Source organism: Alosa sapidissima, chromosome 17, assembly GCF_018492685.1.
Source record: "Alosa sapidissima isolate fAloSap1 chromosome 17, fAloSap1.pri, whole genome shotgun sequence".
Lineage (NCBI taxonomy): Eukaryota > Metazoa > Chordata > Actinopteri > Clupeiformes > Clupeidae > Alosa > Alosa sapidissima.
In genome coordinates, this window is record NC_055973.1 from 14,868,450 (window position 1) to 14,891,986 (window position 23,537).

At 44.5% G+C, this 23,537-nt stretch overlaps 1 protein-coding gene across 6 annotated transcripts; it reads right to left on the reverse strand.

The window, feature by feature from the left end:
• Nucleotides 1-1,020: 1,020 nt before the first annotated feature.
• tnk2a (tyrosine kinase, non-receptor, 2a) lies at nucleotides 1,021-23,537 on the reverse strand. Of its 6 annotated transcripts, none has more exons than XM_042068232.1 (16): nucleotides 23,519-23,537; nucleotides 12,016-12,190; nucleotides 11,561-11,631; nucleotides 9,373-9,582; nucleotides 8,837-8,989; nucleotides 8,157-8,434; nucleotides 7,564-7,690; nucleotides 7,266-7,412; nucleotides 6,075-6,169; nucleotides 5,795-5,989; nucleotides 5,162-5,253; nucleotides 4,872-4,916; nucleotides 3,128-4,626; nucleotides 2,762-2,857; nucleotides 2,385-2,512; nucleotides 1,021-2,294 (listed from the first exon to the last, which is right to left on the reverse strand). In XM_042068232.1, the coding sequence occupies exons 2-16, from the start codon at nucleotides 12,176-12,178 to the stop codon at nucleotides 2,291-2,293; spliced, it is 3,303 nt and encodes a 1,100-aa protein (XP_041924166.1). In that variant the 5' UTR covers nucleotides 12,179-12,190; nucleotides 23,519-23,537; the 3' UTR covers nucleotides 1,021-2,290. The 6 variants fall into 6 exon arrangements, with proteins under 6 accessions (XP_041924166.1, XP_041924163.1, XP_041924164.1 ...); XM_042068229.1 differs by lacking the exon at nucleotides 23,519-23,537 and adding an exon at nucleotides 15,102-15,363 and having other exon boundaries at nucleotides 9,373-9,603; XM_042068230.1 differs by lacking the exon at nucleotides 23,519-23,537 and adding an exon at nucleotides 15,090-15,363.

Genomic DNA, 23,537 nt, shown 5'->3' on the forward strand with positions numbered 1-23,537 from the left:
CAAAACAACATACCTATATCCAAATTACCTTTTATATCTAACATTCTTGAAAAAATAGTGTCAAATCAACGTCTTTCTGCTCTTGATCAATGGTCTGGATTCCAAAAACATCATAGCACTGAAACAACACTACTGAAAGTTACCAATGACTTTTAAGAATAGCCGATGATGACTTGGGCTCTGTCCTGATACTTCTGGACCTTAGTGCGGCCTTTGACACAATTGATCACCAGATAATCACAGGCTGAGGCATTGGGTGTGATTATCTGGTACTGCATTGCAATGGTTTGCATCCTACTTGTCAAATAGAAGATTCTGTGTCTCTGTGAACAACTATGTGTCTTCTTATTCTTCTGTTAAATATGGTGTGCCACAGGGGTCTGTTTTGGGACTGGATTGCAATTAAGGCTAACGTCATTTAAGGAGATTTTGACTCCACAGGGAACACCTGTGTGACCATGCATGGTCATTCCTTTGCCCTATAAGTAATTGGTCAGGCTGTATTGCACTGCCACATCCAAAGCTGCATGGGATGCAGTTGTGATGATCAGAACATACATTTTCCAGAGCTTCATCCGTGATCATTCATTTCAAGGAAAAGCTAAGGTGTTTGTAGACACAAAAGCAGCCCCACAGAGGAAACAACTGTCTTCCCAAAGCCATTAGGCCTGCATTGTCAATAACACATGCACAGTTTTGTTTTCTAAAACGAAAATATTTAATAGAAAATATACAGAAATTGTACTTTTCATATGTGCAGCCTTGCAACTTTAGTGTAGCATTTTAAGTATATGAACTCTCAGTTCACGTCAGCATTAGAGAGGACATCTGGCAGATGATGAGAATGACAACGATGATAACTAACAGTTATAGTTTACACCTCCTAAAACATATTCAAGTGATTGGGTTTCCCCATGGCAGAACTGACACATTATTGCACACTTACACTGATGTCCCTGCTACCCCCCAGGGCTCATCTAGCTAACGGAATGGCATTCTTTCTCTTGGTGTTTCTCAAAAAAAAAAAAAAAAAAAAAAAAAGTCATAATGGTTATGTTGAAACAGTTACAGTCGTTGGCACACACTTGACCTTCTGAGCAGCCAGTGAGGACTGAGTGAGGAGACGGGTCAAACATGTCACACCTTACAGACATCTCTCACGCAGCAGGCCCCCCGTAAGCACAACTTAGGAAATGCAGCAGTTCACAGAACGAGGAAGATGATAAAAGGTACCCCGTGCAAAGCTGAAACACTTTGCAGCAGAACATACAGCAAACTACATTATAGCAGTAAACTCGGCATTAGCTTATTCTGAGAAATGAATCACATTAATGGTATTTCATTTTGTAACGCTATTAATAAATACTATTCCAAATGACACTTAAAAAACAGAGGCCAGGCATCCAAAAAGAACACAAAATAAAAATACTGAACAATACCAGAGGCATCTTTTGTTAATGAGGATTCCTTTAACTAATATTAAACACATTAATATACTTTTCATCTCTCAATACAGTGTTCATACATAATGGTAAAACTATGACTATTAGCCTGAGGGAGAACCAGATAACAAAACAAATGGGAAAGCCCTGATGTGAATACAAGTGTCACAGCAAAGCAGCTTTTCTTATAGTGCCTACTGCTATGCTAACGTTACCCTGAAAGCTCCTTAAATAACATATAAAGACCACATTTAAAACACCAATAAAAATAATATTTTACATGATTCAAATAACAACTACTGTACAAAATAAACAATATTTGGTATCACCAACACTGACAAAAAAATAGCAAAATGGACAAAAGATTATATAGCATTCTTAAGCTTTGAGAGTGTGCCTTTAGCCTCTCTGGGCATGATTTGTAGTTTTGCAATTACTACAGTAAGATCTGCCATACATCTATAGGCATGTCTGCATTGCCTGAGCATAAGCCTACAGTGAGCTGTTAAGAATATCCTATTTAGTTTCTGCATTGCACTGAATGATTGTGGATATGCTGATTAATATTCCAGCTTAAATTCAAGAATCCTTGAGTTTTGAAAAAGTAACATGGAAAAAGCATTACAAGATGCATAATCTGCAGATATGCAGAAGCAATTCGCAATTGCTGAGCTGTGCTTAGCAACCCCCCCCCCCCCCCCCCCCAAAAAAAAACAATAGCTGTAACTCGTACTGCTTGATAAACAGCTCTGAGAAAACAAAATCTTGCAGGGAGAGAAAGTTAAGTCTTGCTCCAGTGATTCAGATGGGAGAACTTTGCTCCCTCCTCTTTTGAACCCCAGTCATCATTACCTGCACAACATAGAGGGACAGAGGTGATATGGACTCTCTGACACAAACACACATTGACTGAAAGGACCCCCTGACTCTGAGCTGGACTACCTCTGCCTGGTGGGGCCGTAGGAGTCGAGCATCTGGGTGCTAGCCTGCTCCAGGTTCCAGTTGCTCCTTTGCAGCGCCTCCTGGCACTCGGAGCGGGCCTTCAGACCCAGCCGGAACAACTGCTCCACCTGCAACAGGAGAGGAGAGGAGTTGGAGGAGTCCCCATTCTGGTCCCATTGGCCCAGCTCACACACACACACACACACACACACACACACACACACACACACACACAAACACACACACACACAAACACACACGCGCACACACACACACACACACTCTCACGCCATCCTCTGTAATAAAGAGGCTCTGTAGCCCTTTAATTACAGGCATCTGTAATCACAGAGGGGACGGGAGCGAGCGAGCTCCGGTACCTTCAGGTAGCGGATGGCCTCTGGAACATTCCAGCTGTGCCTCTGCAGGGCCACCTGACACTCCTCCACAGTTACGCCGTGCACCGCCTCCTGGACCTGAGGACGCAATCCCGCCAATCTTTTACCAGCCAGGCCTTTTATCAACACGCACATAAACAAACAAGTATCATGATGGTAGCTAATGGCATAAACGCATCAGTTTAGTAGCAAACATAAATGCCATGTTTCTTGTGAGGACATTGGCCTACATAGGCATAGCCAGTAGAGTTCCTGGAGAAATGTTTTTGGCTTAAGAGAAATGTTAAACTTGCATTAAAAGCTTTGTTTTGTCTGTGGGTAGATAAAGAAGACAGGCAATTTGCTTACATATTTGACAGAGTTGAAGGTAGGTGCAGTGGGTTCCGTTCGACTGCTGACAACTTGGTTGGTGGTCCAGGCCAGATTGTGGGGGTTCCCCATCCCACCAATGCCACTGCTGCTGATGCTGCTACTGGAGCTGTAGATGGGCCTGGTAGCGGCCTGCTGCTGCACCATGGGCCTGACGGTGGCCATGTTGGTGGTCTTCCTGTCCTCGCCGCTCTCGGAGTCTTTTAAGAAGCGCTCGTACTTGTCAAGGTAGGCCGGCCTCTCAGGCAGCAGGTAATAGTGCGTGCTGCTGGCCTTGGTGCCGTCACACACCACCGGCAGGATGCAGGGGCTCTTGGCCTGGGCCTGGCCCACTTCGGGGGCCGTGTATTGGGGGTCACGGGCAAAGCTGTGGGTGGCCGGCGTGAGCACTGGCTGCTTGGGCTGTGGCGTGATCGGGGAGGGGGGCAGGCAGGGCGAGGGCGAGAGGAAGGTGCCCAGGGAGCCCACACAGCACAGGCCGGCCCTCTGCTGGGGGGAGCCCACGCGCAGAGAGCCCATCGGGCTGGGCGCCCGCGAGCTGGGCTGAGACAACGCGTGGTCCCGCGGCGGGATGCGCGGTGGGCGCTCCACGCTGGCGTCACCGTCGGCGTCATTGGCGTCGATCTCGTCCCCCAGCGAGTTGGAGGAGCGGTAGGCGGGCACCCCGGCGCGCCTGGACGGCCGCATTGGTGGGATGGGGACGCGTGGCGGCACCAGGGGCTTGTCCTCGTAGGAGGAGGGAAGGATGATCTGACGGTGGCCAGCCGGCGTAAAGGCCATGGGGATGGGCGAGGAGGGCAGCGAGCGGCCGACCGCAGGGGGAGCGCGCAGCTTGACCATCACCTCCCGCTGCAGCTCCTGGAAGAGCTGGGCCGTCTGCGCTGCCTGGGCTGGGGAGCGCGCCTCCTCCGCAGGCTGGGGGGCAGTCAGGAAGAGGTTATCCTCCACGCCCGCCTTCTCAGCGCCAGACAATCCTCCGTTGGTGGAGCCATTGGCTGGAGTGGGCAGCTGGCTAGCCTCCTCGGCGCGCTGGCTGATGGAGCTCACCTCGGCGTCCTCCTCCACCCTCCCCGGCGGTTCCTCATACTCCTGCGCCACCTCGTCGTAGGCGGGCAGCGGGGGCAGTGGCCGGTCCCAGTCCAGCACAGGCGTGGGGTGCAGCGGGTTGGGCAGCGAGAGCGCCGCTGGGCTGTGTGGCAGCGCCGGTGTGTCCAGGATTGAGCCCACGGGCGCACTGGCCGGCAGCGGTGGCGGCGCCTTGACCGGGGCCTCCGCCACAGGCGACGGCGAGGCCGAGCTAAAGCTATCGTCGCCGAAGTCGATGAGCGAGACCTCACAGAGGCGGTCCGTCTGCTGGCTCTCCCATGGACGCAGGCGCAGGCCCAGGTACGTCGACGGCTTGGACAGAGACAGCTTCCTCACGCTCGTCACCATCAGGTCATCGCCGTCGTCCATCACCGAGTCATAGAATGCCTCTTCTTCAAACAAGCACACATCACAAAACAACATCAACTCATTTCCACCCTCCATCCACCTTAAAGCTTTTAATAAGACATACCGACAACACAGGGCCAGTATTCACAAAGCATCTTAAGACCAAAAAGTGCACCAAGGCCCAGGGCTGCTATGCTGCTGGTACATGCAGCAACAGAAAGAGTGTGCCCTGTGCAGTGATGAAGCCGAGGTGAGAGGCCATGGTGATGAGGCAGGTGAGCCCACTCACTCTTGAGCAGAACAGCTGGCTGAGGAGGCCGTGGAGGTGGCAGCTCTAATAGAGGTCATAGAGTGCAGAGAAGAAACGGGGGGGGAAAGAAAAGAGGGGAAGAAAAGATTTAAAGAGGGAGAGAGAGAAAGTAAATGGTGGTGAAAATTGGAAAGCAGTACAAGCCTTTGATCTGTAAAGGACTTAAGCCGATAGGGAATATAGTGTGCGAGAGAGAGAGAGAGAGAGAGTTGATGAAAATGACCTGAGTTAAATCATATATTGGAAGGACAATAAAAAAGCCCACATACTTTTGGCTCGATTTGGGAGTTTAGTGGGCCGGTCAGCATTTGGGTCCATTCCAAGAACATCCGGAGGATCCATCGGGTTACCGAGGTATAAACTTATAAAGTCCCCACATAGGCGCGTGCGTGCACACACACACACACACACACAGTCATGCATAAATACAAAGATTAATTATGGAGACACCAAGAAGACAAACAACACTCTAAACACAAACAAGTATAAGTACAAACAAAATCAATGCATGTTGTTTAAAATATATATTTTTCCAGGACAAAAACATAAATCTTATAGGCTTATATACACACATGCTTTGTTCACCATTTCTGGTTCATAAATCACTTTCAAGACTTTCACACAGTCTTTTGCTGCACTCTAGTGGTGAGTCCAGGAACACATTTTGGTGAGTTTATTAATCACAACTGAGCCATTTCTTTTTTTTTAAATCATACACACACACACAGAATCCCAGATCAGTAAAAACACAGGGAAACTCAATACACAATCTTTGGCAAGTTTTTAACCACTGTCACTACTGAAGTTGAGTTTAGCCATATCTTGTAGACACAATCAATAAAATAACTTATCAATTAGTACAAAGAAGAGGTCTGTTCAGAGTATGTGACTGGTGGTCTTACTCGTCTATCTTGTCTGGGGCGCCCCAGCTGCGGTGTGGGTCAGTGTCGCCGTGGCCCGTGTGGATGAAGCTGTTCTTGAGCGGCCTGCTGATGTCCTGAGCCGACAGCCCGGCCACCGATGTCACTACTTGCCGGGGGAACTGTCCCACCTTCAGTGTCTGCCGATTCTGACCGCGCCACCAGTAGTTCTCAGCCCTGTGGTTAACAGCACATGATGAGTGCCACTACGGCACCAAAGCGCAGGGAAACTAGAATGTGGTCAACACAATGGCAGGTGTACCTGCCCTCGATGATGGTGATGACATCGTCCAGGTGGATCTGAAGTTTGTCAGGCTCATCAAAATCTTGGAGGGCCCTCATGTCGGTGGGCATTGTCTGTGGAGAGGAGGAAACAGTGGTAGAGGCGTGAGTCACACAGACCGATTAAACATTAACTACAGTAGGACATGACGTTATATAAATTACCCTCACCCTGATGATTTGGGATTATTGAAATGGGATAGAAATAACTAAGATATTCAACAGGAATATTTTAAAGATTTCTTGAATCTTGAAAAATGAATAAACACAGAAACAGGTAGTGGGCATGGACATTTTTATCCAGGGGCCTAACAGCTGATGACTGAGGACACATTATTTCTTTTCCTTCTCTTCTTTTAGTATATTTTTTGGGCTTTTTGTGACAGGACAGTGAAGAGAGAGAGAGAGAGATGGGATTGGGAAATGACCGGGATCAGACTTTATCCCAGTCACTGTGGGCATTTGGACCCAAATGTGGTACGGGCGCTGTAGCCAGTTGAGCTACAGTGCCCCCCAGGACACATTATTTCTGTGTAATCATAATATCAAAGAACAGCCCTCAAATCAAGCCATTAAGTGGCTAACTCGGACACTACGCTTCTAAAAACCCAAAGGTTAATGAGCTCAAGTATAGACCTCTGAAGTTTACCTACAAAAAGTACCCAAAACTGGCATCTTTGCCCATATAAGGAGATCCGGGCGCTAATCGAAGCAATATATTGCAGGTTGCACTGCAAGTTAGGTCTGGAGTAGCAAAAATCAAAGTCCGCCGTCTTAACATACCGGAGATCACAGAATTCACTCGAAGGCAGATGACAAAAGTGTGTATGGCAAAACGTCTGCATTTCAGACTTCTTCGTCCCCGCAGTGCAACAGGTGAGATTATTCCAAATACTCATGTTATTTTCCCATTGGAAAAATTGCAAGATACCAGATCTCTTTATATGGGCAAAGATGGGAGCTTTTTTGTAACAAATGCCTAAATCCTTCTTTTTCGTAACATGCTGATTCCTAGTGCAACACCGAACTGGGTCTGTGTAGACACTAACTACTGTTCATTAACAATAGCGTCAGGTTCAAACACACCGGGCTCCATCGGAAACAAACGAGCATACAGAGAGCCGTTCGTAGTCTTTTAAGACCATGAATCATCATGACAATCCGGACATACCTCTACCAGGAAGTCCCTAAGAGCCACAAATGTAGGTCTGTCTTCAGGTTTGGGAGACCAGCTCTGCAACATGACGTTGTAAATATCCTGGGGACAGTCTTCTGGCTTCACCAGGCGCTCCCCTTCCTTATCAATCTTATGGAGAATCTGGAGAGTAATAGCAAATACACATGGCATATAGCTCACTGTCAATCAGAGGTCTATGCTACAGAAACATGTACAGAAATACTGTATTGAACTGTATGGAGGTAAAAGAGGAAGAGTGTGTGTGTGTGTGTGTGTTTGTGTGTGTCTTTACCTGGCTACCATTGAGGCCCAGCCATGGCTCCTGTCCATGAGTGAACATCTCCCACAGAGTCACACCAAACATCCATGTGTCACTGGCGTGGGAGAAAGTCCTCGTCTTGAGGCTCTCTGGGGCACACCTGCACATCACAGAGAAAAGTGCATCACACCGTTAGACAGAGGCTGAGAGAGAGAGAGAGAGAGAGAGAGAGAGAGAGAGAGAGAGAGAGAGAGAAAGAGAGAGAAAGAAAGAAAGAAAGATAGAAAGAAAGAAAGAGCCAGAGAGGACATGCAGAGAAAATAAACTTTGGGAGAAAACACAGTGAGAGACAGTGTCTGTGCGTGTTTGTATGTGGTGTACGTCTATGTGTGTGTGTGTGTGTGTGTAATCATGCATGCCTGCAAGTACTGTGTGAGAAAGGGGAAAGTTTTTAAGGTTAGATTTTCAAGAGAGCAAGAAAAACTGCAAGAGAAGGGCCACATGAGGATGGGCACAAAGAGGTACAGGAGGCCCAGGATGAACACTGACAAGTGGACAACACCCCTGCCTGTGTCCATCTCCCCTGCCTGCGTCCATCTCCCCTGCCTGCGTCCATCCCTGCTCACCAGGCGAAGGGCACTTTGTGGTGCTCCTGCATGACATAGTGGTCGTCGTTCTTTGGCAGCGCCCGCATCAGGCCAAAGTCTCCGATCTTGACCTGCTCGTTGGAGGCCAGCAGGATGTTGCGGGCAGCGAGGTCGCGGTGGATGAAGCGCCGCGACTCCAGATAGGCCATGCCGCATGCGATCTGCACGGTGTAGCGGCACAGCACCGAGATGAGGATGTGGCCCTGGCGCTTCCGCAGACGGTCCAGCAGCGAGCCCAGTGGTGCCAACTCAGTCACCTGATGCACAGTCAAACAGGAGCAAGAGTCAGTGGTGTCAGCAGAACAGCACTGGTGGAGCCCAACTCAGCGATTTTAGCCAGTTGTGAAGGCACACACAGATATGTAAAAACAATTTGCATGTTTTTGCATATACAAAAATGTGCAAACATACTGTACGCTAAAATATGGCACATCCCTAGCAGTAACCGTATCAAAATAAATGACAAATTTATTCCTTGAAGGTATCCAAACCTAGTTATTCACTGTTGGACTTCTAGAACTGTAGAACTAACAGGAGATCCAAGAAAGTGAAAGACAAGCATCATTCTACTAACGTCTAACACCAACGGCTAGAAAAACATGAGGACATGCAGAAGGGCTTTAGGCAGGCTGCGATGGTGCGCCAGTGATGACTCTCACCATCTTCATGGGGTGTGTGAGCACGACGCCATAGAGCCTGATGAGGTTCTGGTGGTCCAGGGAGTGCATGGCATTCACCTCCCTGATGAAGTCATCCAGGCCCTCAGGCTGCTCCAGCAGGTCTGTCTTCAGGCACTTGACGGCCACGTTCAGCTGTTCGCCGGTGGAAGAGCCCAAAAGAACACAAATGACTCATGTCTCATGTTAACATCACACACATCCCACACATTCACTGCCAATTTCTCTACACACTTTGGCCGTGGGCAGGCATGTTTTTATTTCCACTGACTCATCTCTCTATTTTAACAACCTTGTTCGTTCATTCATTCTAAATATTCCTCCTCTCCCATCTGTCCAGCCACCCAACCCAGTCATCAATCAATAGATCCTCCTGAGTGAGACCATACTCCATTAATGTATTGATCGCCAATGACCTTTGTCTAAAAGGAGGACGCAAAATTAATGATCCATTCTCTTTTACAGCAGTTCTTCTTTCAAAGGTCCCCGAGTGGATCTCCGTCCATTGGTCTACTCACCACTCTTCCAGAGGGGGCCTGCCACTCTCCGCGCTTCACCACCCCGAAGGAGCCGTCCCCCAGCTTCTCAAACAGAGTAAGGTCCCGCTCGCTGATGAGGCAGGTAAGGGCAGCTGGTTGGTCCCCAGGGCCTGGGGTGGGTGAGGGGCCCCTCAGGACCGTGGTGGCTGATGCCTGGGACTCTGACTCCGGTCGCTTCCCTGTGAACACCTGCTGGCCCAGGCACAGAGACTACAGCTGAGAGTAATTCCACCTGGTTCCCCCCTACAGCTGGCTATGCTCTATAGCAACAGCAGGCTGGAGCACACTGTGATTGAATACATATTTTTTGTATATGTTTAGGCTTTCTGCCTTTATTTCAAGGGGGTAGGCAAACGTTCGGAGAGCGCATACCCTATGGGCAGCTTTGAGGCTAGAAGTCGACCACTTGGAGTTAACATTCCACTGACCCCCATTCATTTTGGCGTCACTTTAACATTAAATAATATTACATCTGAAGCGTTTTAAGCCTTTATATGAACCTTTTCTATTTTCAGAGAAATACAACATTGTGTGACTGGCGTCATAACCTCATAACTCACTTTACGGCTGAGTAATAAACTTTTTTCAGAAAACAATGCTAAAATTATGTAATGGACATAAATGGACTTTGCGTCGTACAGGAGAGAAGTAACTGTATTCTCTGGATAAGAAACTCAAAGGCAGTCTGAAAGGAAGTTAGCGGGTAAGATATTTAAGAATAGCCTAGAAATCTAGACGCACCCTAGCGGCAGCAAATGTAATTTGTAATCAGGCCAATCACATCGTGTATAGAGTCGGCAATGGTTCCACGTGAATTCCCTGCTACTTGAAAACAAAGAACATGGATGCTGCTGCTGGCGAACAGCGGTCTTTGAATCGCAACTCGAGTTAAAAGCTTTTTTTAAATTGGCAAAAGTTTGATCAACTAGCCAACTAGCTCCGCTGGTGGGAAAATGCATGGGACTGGTGAGTTGTAGCGCCATCCTATTGCATGAAGAGGAAATTTGAAAGACAACCGTTTATCCCGCCCCTCGGATTGAGCAGTGCCAATGGTAAATTCCCAGACCCTACATCTTGATGTGGGTCTGGCTGGTCAGGCTAATTTAGGAAAGCATCGAGGGAAAAAAACAATTAAGTGATGTTTTGTTGGGTTGGCACTACGTCAGAACAAATCCACTTGAAGTCGGAACACTCCGATAACGGCACGTTATCAATTTTCTTAGCACGGTTACCAGACGACTTACTGTGTTCTACTTTGTAGAACCGAAGTCGACCAACAGGAAAAATAAAAGGGTTCAAATTGACTTCACTTGCCTCTAACGAAGTCTACGGGGTGGCTCTGTCCATTTCTTTTATTGTCTATGCTTTTTTTGGATAGGACAGTGAAGTATGACAAGAAGCAAGTGGGAGAGAGAGATGGGGTGGGATCAGGAAATAACCGCAGGCCGTACCCAAACCAACGTCCCCGTGGGCACCTGGACCCAAACATGGCATGGACACAGCGACCCCAGTGATGAAATACATGATGGAAGCTTTGGCTTACTAGTGCGACAAGACAATTGTCCGTTTGATTGATTGATTGATTAATTTATGCTTCATAATGACTTGGTGCAGCAGATATATTTGCCTGGGAGATGGCATCCATTACACCTGCCATTTCTCGCATCATGCTCCTTCCTACTGAGCTATGATGGAATGACAATATGGTGTAAGGGTGAGGCAAGCAGCAGCTAGGCTGCCATCGCACTGATTCTCATCTCAATTGATGGATCTTTAATACAACAATGTTGTTGCAGTTATAGATAAGCCACGGGGCAGCCGTGGCCTACTGGTTAGCACTTCGGACCTGTAACCGGAGGGTTGCCCCCGGTCGAACCCCGACCAGTTGCTGAAGTGGCACGCCTGAAGTGCCCTTGAGCAAGGCACCGAACCCCTCACTGCTCCCCGAGCGCCGCTGTTGATGCAGGCAGCTCACTGCACCGGGATTAGTGTGTGCTTCACCTCACTGTGTGTACACTGTGTGCTGTGTGTGTTTCACTAATTCACGGATTGGGATAAAAGCAGAGACCAAATTTCCCTCACAGGATCAAAAGAGTATATATACTATACTATACTATATAAGTGGCTGTTGGAGGGGAGGGGTCTGCCTTAAGAAACCACAGCGTACCTTGCTCATCCAAGACTTGCGTTTGCACAGGGCTCTTCTCCTTTTCACAGCTTCCCACAGCCTCCTCTGGCCTTCACCCAAACAAAACAAATAGGTGACAAATCTGATAACGTCACACAACAGCATTCCTGCATGAATTGTTCACACTAATTCATTAGTTGATCATTGTCCATTGTGTATTGAACAAACTAAGATCGTCATAGAGGAATAAATAATATAAAAAATAAATGAAAAATCATTTCCTGGAAAATTACTCAATGACTATAGAAGATGACAGATGCCCATAACAATGAATTTGCAAAGCTGTCATTTTCAGTGGGTGACAGAAAGTCCCATTTGTTCTGAGGACATTTCAATGTGTTTGAAGTGGGTGGTGGTGATTAAGAGATGACAATAGCTAAGATGCCATTTGCCTGCATGTCTGTATGGGTCTGTGGGTGGGGAAGTTCTCTTACCCGGACGTCCCATGCCAATCTTCTCCAGGTCCTCAGTCTTGACGTAGTCAAAGTGGGAGAGGCGTGTGACGTTGAGTTCATCACGGATACGCAGGAAGTACTGCTGGAGCTGAACGTCAGTCAGCAGCTCCAAGAGCCACTCAGTCCCTTCGTCTGCCTGCATGGTTTCACCTGCCTTCAAGACATGAACACACATACACACACATGGTCAATATAAGCTACAAATGTGATCATGCTGACCTATACTGAGGTGTGGTTAGCTAGATTATGCCAGACCATCACTCAGTCAGTGACACGGTCTACAAATTCAGAGGAACCTAAACAGTCAGTTCCACCAAATCAATCAATGCCTTCAAGGGGATTTGGAATTCAGCAAGCCAGGAAGAGTGATGCTGATGTAGCTTCACATTGGAGTCTGGACTATGCCCATTAGGTACGCTGCCTACCCAAAGAAAACTCAACAGACCGATCAGAATGTGTGGAAGAGGTGCCAAGAGTGGTAAACAGACACAAGGTTACGGTGTTTATTAACCTATCAGTGATTCAGCTACCCTCCAACAGCCTGCATCGTCACCACTAGGGAACATATAACCACAAAGGTGGGCTCCTCTGAATTCACCCTTTCAATCTGAAGTGTTGGCCAGTTTCTTTTTTCGGTCTCTGTCCATTTTTGCTACAACAAGCAGCCTACAATGGAATATACTCCCTCTCTCACACCCTTCTCATGCTTTCATCCTTGGCCTGTAGGAGATGCTGACGATCGCGGAAGCTGCTCCTTTCACTAGAGAAAGAACCAGTGAGGATATACTGTAGTGAGCCCACGTTGCAACACCACAAGGCTCATCACACCACTGCTGTGACATGGTGCAGCACAGTGGAGGAAGTTGGTTAAGTTGGGCAGGCTGTCTCACCTACTGGTACAGGGCAGAGGGGATTACCACCACAGATTCCATCTGTCCTATTTCTGCACCACGACCCAGATCAGCCAACCAGCAGATGGGAACCCAGCCAGACTGGAAACTCCTAACTGCCCAGTGCTCACAAGTGTTTATTTTATTATTTTAATTTAACCTTTATTTTACTAGGAATAATAGCTATAGCTTTTAGCTATTCAAAAACTCCCAATTGTCCACTGTGCCTACCACAGACCTGAACAATGCCTCCACATAAAGCAAAAACTAACCATGTAGGCCTATTAAGAAAAACAGAAGGTAAAAAACACAAGCCTTTTGGTGACTGGCAAGCACAGGCGATAAGTGATGTGCATGATGACAGCTAGAGGCGGTGCGCTATGAGGTGCCCTCAAATGTATGTTAATGGCTTGGAATTCATCTTCTATTAGAACATGAATTTGATATTACCAGTCCTATCCCTACAGATACTGAATTGAGACACTTTGCCTTAGCAGGCTAGCTCCTCAGGGGCCTTGTCTTTTCCCAGTAAATCCGAGTAAGACCGAACAGAGCAGTGCTGCTCTCCCTCTAACACAGAACTCTGAATCACAGCATCCTGCTCCTCTCATTACTGCTGAATTATTCAGCTCCCATGGAGACAGGGGGGAGAGGGTGGGTGAGTGCGAGATGGAGGGGGGGGGGGGGGGGGGGGGGGGCTGCAAGAGTCCTTATCTTATGTAAGTACACTGATTAATACCCACATCTTGATATATGATTCACATACAACCCTATACAACTCTTTGACTACACACAACCTATATAACCAGGAATTGCAGTATCCCATAGTGTATACAACATAGTGTCCCCTGGGTGTGTGTGCTTAAAAAGGAGGCAAGGGGAGTACGATGACTTGATGACGCAGTAATCCTGTACAACCGAAGCCTCTGTGGGAAAAGCGGACTGTGGACCGCATGGCAAGGCTGGGCCTCTTGAGGACGCCTTCTGTGTTGGCAGCCCTAAAGGCCAGATTGTGAAAGTGACACAGTAAAGGAAGTGACACACACACACAGTTAACTGTTAACCTACACTAGAGAAGGATGGCTACTGAAGAGGGAAGTGTACTGAAAAGCTACACTGTCCCACTGTTGACATGAATGGACAAAAGGGATCATTGTACTGACATTTATAAACTCTGTGACTGAATACACTTCTTGGGTGTGTCATTGGGATTGCCTACAGGGAAAACACGCCTGAGAAAATAGGACACAGACTGCCTTCAGCTTTGAATGGTGTGAGAGAACAGCGAAAGCATGGGCAATGTTCATTCTGAAAACCTTGTAACATTTTAAACATCAGTGTATTCTGTTTTTTCAAGACACTGATTACAAAATATAATTAATTGGCCAAAGGTCACACATTTCCTCCTTATATTTAATCAGGTTGCTTTCTCAAGTAAGTCTTAATTATGGACCCTGTGTCTAAATGTGCCATCTACTTTTCCATAGAGCTTGGTACCTTACAAATAATTTATAAGCAAGCCACCACTAATCACAGAATTCAGCAGCCGGGTTATATGTCAACGTCAGGCACTAGGAAGGAAGGGTCTCTCTCTCTGGGGATAGCCTACACAAGCCGTCACTCGGAGGAAAGGGAGACTGATGGGAAACTGATGAAGGTAGCAATACTGAAAAACTTACAAAAATGACAGGCAATGTAACAAGACAGTTTAACATCGATCAGAGTCAACAGATTAGACTTTATGAGTTGAAAATGTGATGCACGTGTCCTAGAGGCATCCGCACTGTGACAGTCTAGCGCGGAGGCTGCGCATAGAGCGCAACCTATATTCAGCAGGCACATGATAACCACTGCATTCTCGGGTGTTACCCTCAAAGCTGGACAGGACCGTCCAGTTTTACAGGAAGACATATGTTTAGGAATTATAAACGCATAATATTCCGACAGGGAACACCAAGATAAGAAACGCCATCATTGTTTGTTGCCAGCGGAAAACCAATGGACGCAATGATGTCCAATTCGTGCGTTTAAGAACATTATATTAAGATAGCCTCATACCACGTTTGTAGGCTATGTGTTGTTTTTGCCATTGATTGGGCTACTGTTGTATTTCTAATACTAGGTCCCTGAGAGGATTAAAATATCGTTAAACAACCAACCTACCTGTCCACTCACAGCAAGACGTAGACCCCGGACCTGCAGTTTTTTTTATATATATATATAAAACGCGATATCAAGGCCGATGCACAATGTCTTTATAATCCTCCATTGCAGTGTAGCATGTAATTAGCGATATCCGTTTAGGCGACATTTCGCACGGGATGCAGGTTCTTCGTTTATTTGTACAAACAGTCCAGCTAGCCGTGGATTACGGCGTCACAACTCGATTGATCTCTATTCTCACCCCCACCGTCCTCGTTTAAAGAGACACACACAGCACAGCTGAGCTGAGCGAGCGTGACAGGAGGCAATTTGTATGAGCTAAACACAAGTCTATTTCTTTGCACACTTACCTGCGTCGCTTAAATTCGTCTAACGAATGAGCAAATTGTTTTTACAATATTTATTATTAAATGGGGTTTATTCAAGTTATCAAGCGGTGCGTGACAGTAACACACAATTACAGTTTTTTTTTTTTTTTCAATTTTGAATATAGGCCTATAATGCCCGTTTTTTCCAAACACCAGGCTACACACAATTACAGGGAAGCTACACCAGGAGGATCATTTAGAGTACAAGAATATACTGACCAAACACGACACACAAAACCAGACCTGGGGGTGTTATTCCAAGTAGGCTACTATTCCAAGTACGTGGTTTAGTAACAAACCCCCCCCCCGTACATTGAGGATGAGGAGGATGAAGTACTCTACAGTTTTTCTTCAACTGCTTACACACAAATTCTTTGCATATCATACAATTCTTTACAGTAAACATGCCACTATAACCCCATTACCCCATATGATAAACCCCATACCAAATCTGCGAAACCATACACTAATTCTCAGTCTTTGACAGTGTTCAATTTTATAAAAAAAAACTTGGCAACTTGGCAGTCTCTTCTTCCTCTTCCTCTCTGTGCTTCCTTCAATTTGTGTTGTTGTCCAGGACTCACCTGTTGCCTAGTGTTTAGGACTGATTGTTGAGTTTACAGTTACACCTGTCTTCACACTCGACAGTTGTGTTTAAACAATTGGTTCATGGGTGTGTATTTTGGAAGGTATTGCCTTGAAATTGCAAAGAGGAGACATTATCTGAGATTTCTGTCTAAAGTAGAGAAATGTATTAGTTTTTTGTAATGTATAGTTTTTTGTAAATCAATGTGTGTATAGTGTTTTGCAAAACATTTGAGGCTGACAATGTGCTTATAGTTGGGGAAATCTATGATGTTTTGTTCTTTGAGTAAGGTTTCGCTAACTGTGGAATACTTTTATTGTAGTGTTTAAGCAATCGCAAAAAAACTGTAAATCAAATGAATAGGATACGCTCCCTAATGCTTTAATCTTGTTTGTAACAAAAAAAGCAGCCTATTGCTATTGTATCTTGATTATCTTAAATCTTGTAGATTTAACTCCTTTACAGAAAGATAGAGAAATTCCTGTGTTTAACAGAAACTGATACTATTGCTGGAAATAAATGATTTTATATTCATGTTCCATTACTCCAAAGTCTCATTTTTCAGCATCCTTTACATATCTTAATTGTCCAACTTCCCCTTCCCTGTGACTTACATGTTGGATGTGATGAGCAAAGCATGAACACAGTATAATTTTGAACACACAATAATTTTATTCAATAATAAAGATTAAAACATTAAGAATAGATTAATGTTGAAGGATTTTTTTAGTAATTTCTAGATATCTTTATCTTGCGTCTCTCTGTGTCCCTGGAGGGGGCACAAAATCTAAATGCCCTCAGTATCTTCTGAAGAAAGCCTTTCAGTCCCTTCTTCTTGGTGGACTTGGCACTCTCTGACAAAAGAAGTAGTAGCAGGAGTTTAAATCACTTATGATATGTGAAATGCAGACCCGGCGGCAGACACAAATTCACGGACGGGCATTACACCTTTCCGGTGTGGGGGGGGGGCACGGGAACTTAAATTGATCACAGTAATTTAAGCTTACACTTGACAAAACATTCCAATATGAAAATGCAGATGCAATTGTTGTAAAATGGTGCAGCTCATTTAAGAGAGCCCCGTGCGCAGGGATGGAGAGAGAGAAAGCGAGAGGGGATATGTGTGTTAGAACTGAGATGCGTGTGGAAAAAGGAGACGTGCTGTTGAGACTGGAGCTAGTCATATTCAAAATAATGCAAAAATAAATCCGCAGATAAAACCAAAATCCTCGTTCATTTGCTAACCACTTTCAGATAGAGTGTTAGGGAGTTAGCCCCGAAGTTACGGATAACTTCGGCCCTGGAGTGGTAACAAGCTCCCTGTTCCCCGACTAGGTCAGAAGAAAAAACAGTAAAAAACAAACCCAGAAACTACTAGGCCTACTTCTACTAACTACGATATGAGATATAGCCTACCTGCGAGCCGATAAGCCATATTTGTCATCGGATGACGGGTTAGTGCAGAAATGAAGTAGCCTAGACTGCGCCACGTAACCTCTCCATTTAGGTGATGGGCTTACCTAATGTAACTGATTGATTAGCTACGGAATAATACAGATTTTACAAGTTTTATTTGATACTTGCTAGATTGACAAACATATAATATAGGCCTACATTTAATAAGTGTTCAAAATCAATCTATGGGATTGGGGTTGGTTGGTGCAGCCAAGCTCGTCCAGGGCGGGCACAGATGACTTCCAGGACGGGCCTGGCCCCCCAAAGCCCCCCCCCATGACGCCGGGACTGGTGAAATGCAGTTGTACTATATGGATGCCTGCAACTTACATGGCAGTGCTGCTTGATTCTGGTCATCTTTTGAGTCATTTGATGTTACTGTCAGTGCTGTGTCTTGGGCACACTGCAAACAAAAATGAAATCAGGGCAGTTCCGTTCAGTTTATTCTTTGTCCCAAAAGGGTCATTTGTGTTCAGTGTGTGTCACAACCACAATCACATAAAATACACCAGATAGGTATAGTACCTGATCATCTTTTTCAATGTTTTGAGCCTCATCCTCCATCTCCCAATCTGAAATTTCTGGGCACAATCCAGGTCCCGAGAAGTAGCCCAGATGGGGCAGTACTGCAGGTGCAGCATCTGGAAGCAGGAACCCAGAAGGCGGCTTCACTGAAAGTAAATTTTCAGGGCAAGAGTGACATTCCCCGTCGACAATTCCCGTCCGGGGGTTAAAGGGGTGGCTGGTCAGACGGGTTGCGAGAATGGGGGTGTTTCATTAATAATACTACAACTTTTTGTTGCTGTTTAATAATATGCCTTCAGATGTTCCAGAGGTTGTTTCGTCCGCCGCTCATGGTCCTCGAACCCGCCACCTCAACACACCGGCATGGGAGTCGAGCGCTCTAACCACTGAGCTAAAAGCCCAAGCTTCCAACTCAGCAGTTAGAGCCGTTCTTAAGGTTAGGGGTGTGAGGATTTACACACGCAACTAGCATCACCAGCTAGCATACACCAGCCCCAGGTCGGTCAACAGTTGATCCAATATTAGTTGTGCAGAAATATAGCCCATCTTATACACACCAATTGAATTGAAATAGAAATTGTAAAGATTTGTATTTTTTGTAATTATTCCATATTTAGTGTAGTTATATCAGAACCTGAAGTAGCCTACAATCCAAATGCAAGCATGAAACTTCAGAGTATTACCTTTAATTTGAGGCCAAGATTATGCTTGTAAGGGGTTCATATGCAGTAGGCATTTGATTGCCAGTAGCCTACTGTATGCATTTTGGATAACCCAAAGTCCTATGGGGAGTTTTCATAGGGCATTTTACAAAATGCATGAGCATATCTTGGCAAATAATGGTCTAAAGTACTCATGTTGTCATTCTATATTGATCTACTTTTGCACACAGCATGACAAGACCTAATGCTAGGACTCAAGTCATATCAAGTCAAGACCTAGAGGGCTGAAATGTGGTCAGTTCAAAGATGCTTGTTAGTAGAAAAAGAAAATAATAATCTAGCTTTTGTAACTTTGTGTCAGTAGGCTACATCACACAGTTATTCTAATTGTTTTCCAACAGTGTCTCAGCTTTCCAAAAGAGAGCAGGCATTTGATTATTGGCTACAGTATGTAGGAGCAATGCCCTCCTAAGTCAAAATGGGGCAAAAGTATAATTTATAATTGTTCAGATTTGCAAAAGAAAAGATTTGACACATGGCACTGACAATTCAATAATAGGCTTTTTCACCACCTCTGAGCATCCACTAACCTGGACCTTTTAGGGGGCTTTCCTCTCAGGGTGAATGAGAGGATGCTTAATTGCTTTTTACCTGACATTTTTGAATACAGATGCAATGATTAATGCATCCATGGCCAGGATATAATTATATGCTGATTTTAAAAGTGACCTATGCAATACACTTTAATTTGTTTAGTGCTAATAAAATGATTAAGCCTATTTGGAGTGAGAGATGTTTAGAATGTGACAATATGTCAGTCATCGTGTGAACGAAAGTAGGCTATGACTAGGCATAGGCTAGGGCCCAGTTCCCCGAAACCATCGTAGCTTAAGAGCGTCGTGAAAACACTCGTAGATCTACGAGTGCTCCAGAGTAGGGGAGACTGGGTATGGTTGTAACACATTTTTTCTTCAGCACCTAAAACTACCATTTCTTTTAAAGCTACAGTTCTGGAACTTTTTGGCAAAGTATCCACATGTGTCTACTACAAGTGGCAACCATTTAGATCTCTTCAACTATATTACAGAATTTGTGAGATTATGACAAATACAGTGTGTACCTTTGTTACAACCTACCCCACTACTGGGGTAGATTGTAACACCTATTGGGGTAGATTGTAACAGGTAAAATGCAGAAAAACAATGGAATTCCATTTGATATAGTGATTTATTGCATAAACAGGGTACACAGGGTGTGAAAATAGATTCACCAACATATTGTATACCATACAATCCGTTCTTCACATAGAGAATGGAGATCATATTAACGTTTTAAACTAAATATAAAAACCACAACGTTTATACTTTTGTGTGTGTATGTATTTGTGTCTCTCATGGAAAGAGAGAGAGGGCTGAACAGTCACACACACAAAGATGAAATTAAACAGACATTAAATGGGTCTACTAGCCCCATTCTACAGGTTGTAACATATTCAAAAAATGTGCTACAACCTACCCCACCACTGTCATCCATTGTTTAGCTAGCTGTATTAGCATGGTGCTTTGACATTAGCAAGAGAGAGCTACACCATTCTTTACTAGAGAAACTATAGTTTGACCTGATGTAACTCATACAACTGTATCTACAATGGTAAAAGCACTAGAAAAAAAAACAAGTTACTTTCTTACATCAGATGCTGAATTTTTCTCCTTACTCTGGGATAAATGGCACTAACAACTTGAAAATGTCCATGTGTGATCGTTAAGGAAGTCTGAGGAGTCAGAAACTGTCACATGGCTCATATCTTATCCCTGATTGGTGGAATTGGTGATGTTACAACTCCCCCCATGTTACAACCATACCCAGTCTCCCCTACTCGTTACCGGCTAAGAGCGTCTTAACAGTAGCTACTTCTCACTGAGGTCACCAACAGGACATACAGAGGAATTACAACTTAGAATACATAATCCATCTTACGTTCCCATTTTTTATTGTGTTTACCTGTGATGAATCAGATTTTAGCGTGCAAAATAGCCTACATTTAATGGTCATAATAATGTGATGAAAAGCGGACAAAAATGCAATCAAGTTATGAAACGAGACGTTGCCAGAATAGTTTGACATTATCTTTGCTAAGTGAATATTTTATTAGGCCTATGAGGTAAAAAGCAGAGAAAGCAACATGTGGTGTAGTCTGTAGCCTACTGCATCAAAATATAAGCCTACACATTTCCTCTCTTTCTTACTCGACTTCTTTCTTATCTTCAAACGTTAAGTGACACCGCGAAAAAATATTGCATGGCGAAAAATTATTGGTGCAACAATCTAATCTTAAAATAATTACAATTATTTATGTCTCTGTGTGGTATATAACCTACTTGGAATGCTTACATGCAGATGTCAAAGTGTTTCTATTTTCGTATTGATGTGAATTAATGTGTAGATCCGAAGTTTAAATGGTAGACCTATAGCTGTGACGTGCAGTCACCTGACATCACCGTCAAATCAGAGGATATTTCAGAACTATTAACGTGGACAGCTCCCCTTAAGAGCCTACTTGTTCTGGGCCCAGTTTCCCGATAACGACGGAGACACGCTCTTAAGAGGGTTTTCTACGATTCATCTTACGATCGTTCGTTTGTTTTTTCCGACTGTTTTCCGAACATGCTCGTAGTGTGAACGCGCGTGCACTTCTCTTAAGATGCTCTTAAGGGGAGCTGTCCACGTTAATAGTTCTGAAATATCCTCTAATTTGACGGTGATGTCAGGTGACTGCACGTCACAGCTAGGCTTAGCATTTAAACTTCGGATCTATTTCACATCAATACGAAAATAGAAACACTTTGACATCTGCATGTAGGCATCCCAAGTATAGGTTATATACCACACAAACATAAATAATTGTAATTATTTTAAGATTAGATTGTTGCACCAATAATTTTTCGCGGTGTCACTTTTGAATATAAGAAAGAAGAACACGTTTGAAGATAAGAAAGAAGTCGAGGAAGTGAGGAAATGTGTAGGCTTAGATTTTGATGCAGTACAGACTAAACCACATGTTGCCTTCTCTGCTTTTTACCTCATAGGCCTAATAAAATATAGCCTTCACTTAGCAAAGACAATGTCAAACTATTCTGGCAACATCTCGTTTCATAACTTGATTGCATTTTTGTCCGCTTTTCATCACATCATTATGACCATTAAATGTAGGCTATGCTATTTTGCACGCTAAAATCTGATTCATCACAGGTAAACACAATAAAGAATGGGAACGTAAGTTGGATTATGGTCCGTGTAACGCTTTGCAGTGCTATGTTCTATTTGCAGAATTCACATGAAAAAATATAAAAATAGGCTTAAAAATCCGTTATCCATTCTCATATCATATCATCCATTCCATCCACAGTAAATGGGTTATTGTTGCTTATTTTGATTTTCAATTGAGCACAGTTACGGTTTTCTGTTCAGAAGTTAAAAATTGAAATGATGCGTCAATTTTCTAATTTTCCTTTTTTGCCCTTGTGATTGGACTGAACCACGAACACCGGGGGGAGAACACCATCTAGCTGGGCCAGGCTAGATGGTGGAAGGGAGCGCCGCCTGAAGTTGTTTGTGATTTTGACTCATTACTTTAGAGATTAATGACAAACTTTTTGGGAGAAGGCACGTTAAACATAACTTTCAGCCTATGTTGAACATATCTACAGTAGCCTATATTGGAATAGGCTACCATAGCCATGCCATAGCAAATAATTCCCCAAAGCAGAATGTCATCGACGTCAGTCTTGGCTATACAGGCTACCCCGAGCACTGTTTGACATGGTATTTTTGCTTATTTAACGCTTTACGCTAGACTAGGTTTCATTAGGCTAAACGAAGACACAACGGTGAGCCTAATTTATCCGTTTATCCATTTATTAATTTCAACAGCAAATAGCCTACATTGGCCTGTAGGCTACTAGGGCTCACGTAGGCCTACTCATAAGTGTCAGGACGCAGCAATGTCTCCCTCTGCATCTGAAGTTCTGATCTCGAGCTGACATTATCAATCGCTTGGCACCTTGATGCAAGCGGAACTGTGTTTGATAGCCCTCCATCTCTACATCTATTTTTTACAGTCTATGCTCTACATCCGCTGATAAAATGTGATCACCAACACCGCGCGCCAATATCTATCAGGTCACCCACCCCTACGCGTGGTTCAGCCCAACAAAAACAGTAAAAAAAAAAGGGGGCCAAAATCCAATATTAACTGAATTTTACTTTTGTTTCCAATCCAGTTTCTGTTTTCTTTATCTTGCGTGACTAATGACACATTTAGAAAATAGCAGCAATTATCTATTTGCTGACCAGTTAAAACAAATTGAAAATTGGATTATTGAACACATTTTTTATTTGGACCCGATGGATGGAACAAATAGAACAAAGCACTGCAAAGCGTTACACGGACCGATTATGTATTCTAAATTGTAATTCCTCTGTATGTCCTGTTGGTGACCTCAGTGAGAAGTAGGCTACTGTTAAGATGCTCTTAGCCGGTAACGATAACTCTGGAGCACTCGTAGATCTACGAGTGTTTTCACAACGCTCTTAAGCTACGATGGTTTGGGGAAACAGTCGGTAAATCTTAAGACGTTCGTAAGAGGGACTTTACGACGCTTAAGATGCTTTCGGGGAACTGGGCCCTGAGCAAGTGTTGTCAATGAACGGGCTGTGAAACTGTTGGCTAAGTTACAGACAGTCATGAACAACTGGGAAACATTCTCTAGCAGTCACGTTGTCATTTGTGTCAAACAAGTTGTGGATTTGTTGTAACATTAAAAGATGACTTACTCTGTGCTGAAACCATGAA

Bases quoted from the DNA above. Each gene is read 5' to 3' on its own strand.
- tnk2a (XM_042068229.1), bottom strand. From the start codon at position 12,178: ATGCAGGCAGACGAAGGGACTGAGTGGCTCTTGGAGCTGCTGACTGAC. The intron at 8,990-9,372 runs GTGAGTAGACCA...ACCGGCGAACAG, and splicing joins AGGCCCCCTCTGGAAGAGTG to CTGAACGTGGCCGTCAAGTG. The intron at 5,254-5,794 runs GTAAGACCACCA...GGACTTTATAAG, and splicing joins GCCCCAGACAAGATAGACGA to TTTATACCTCGGTAACCCGA.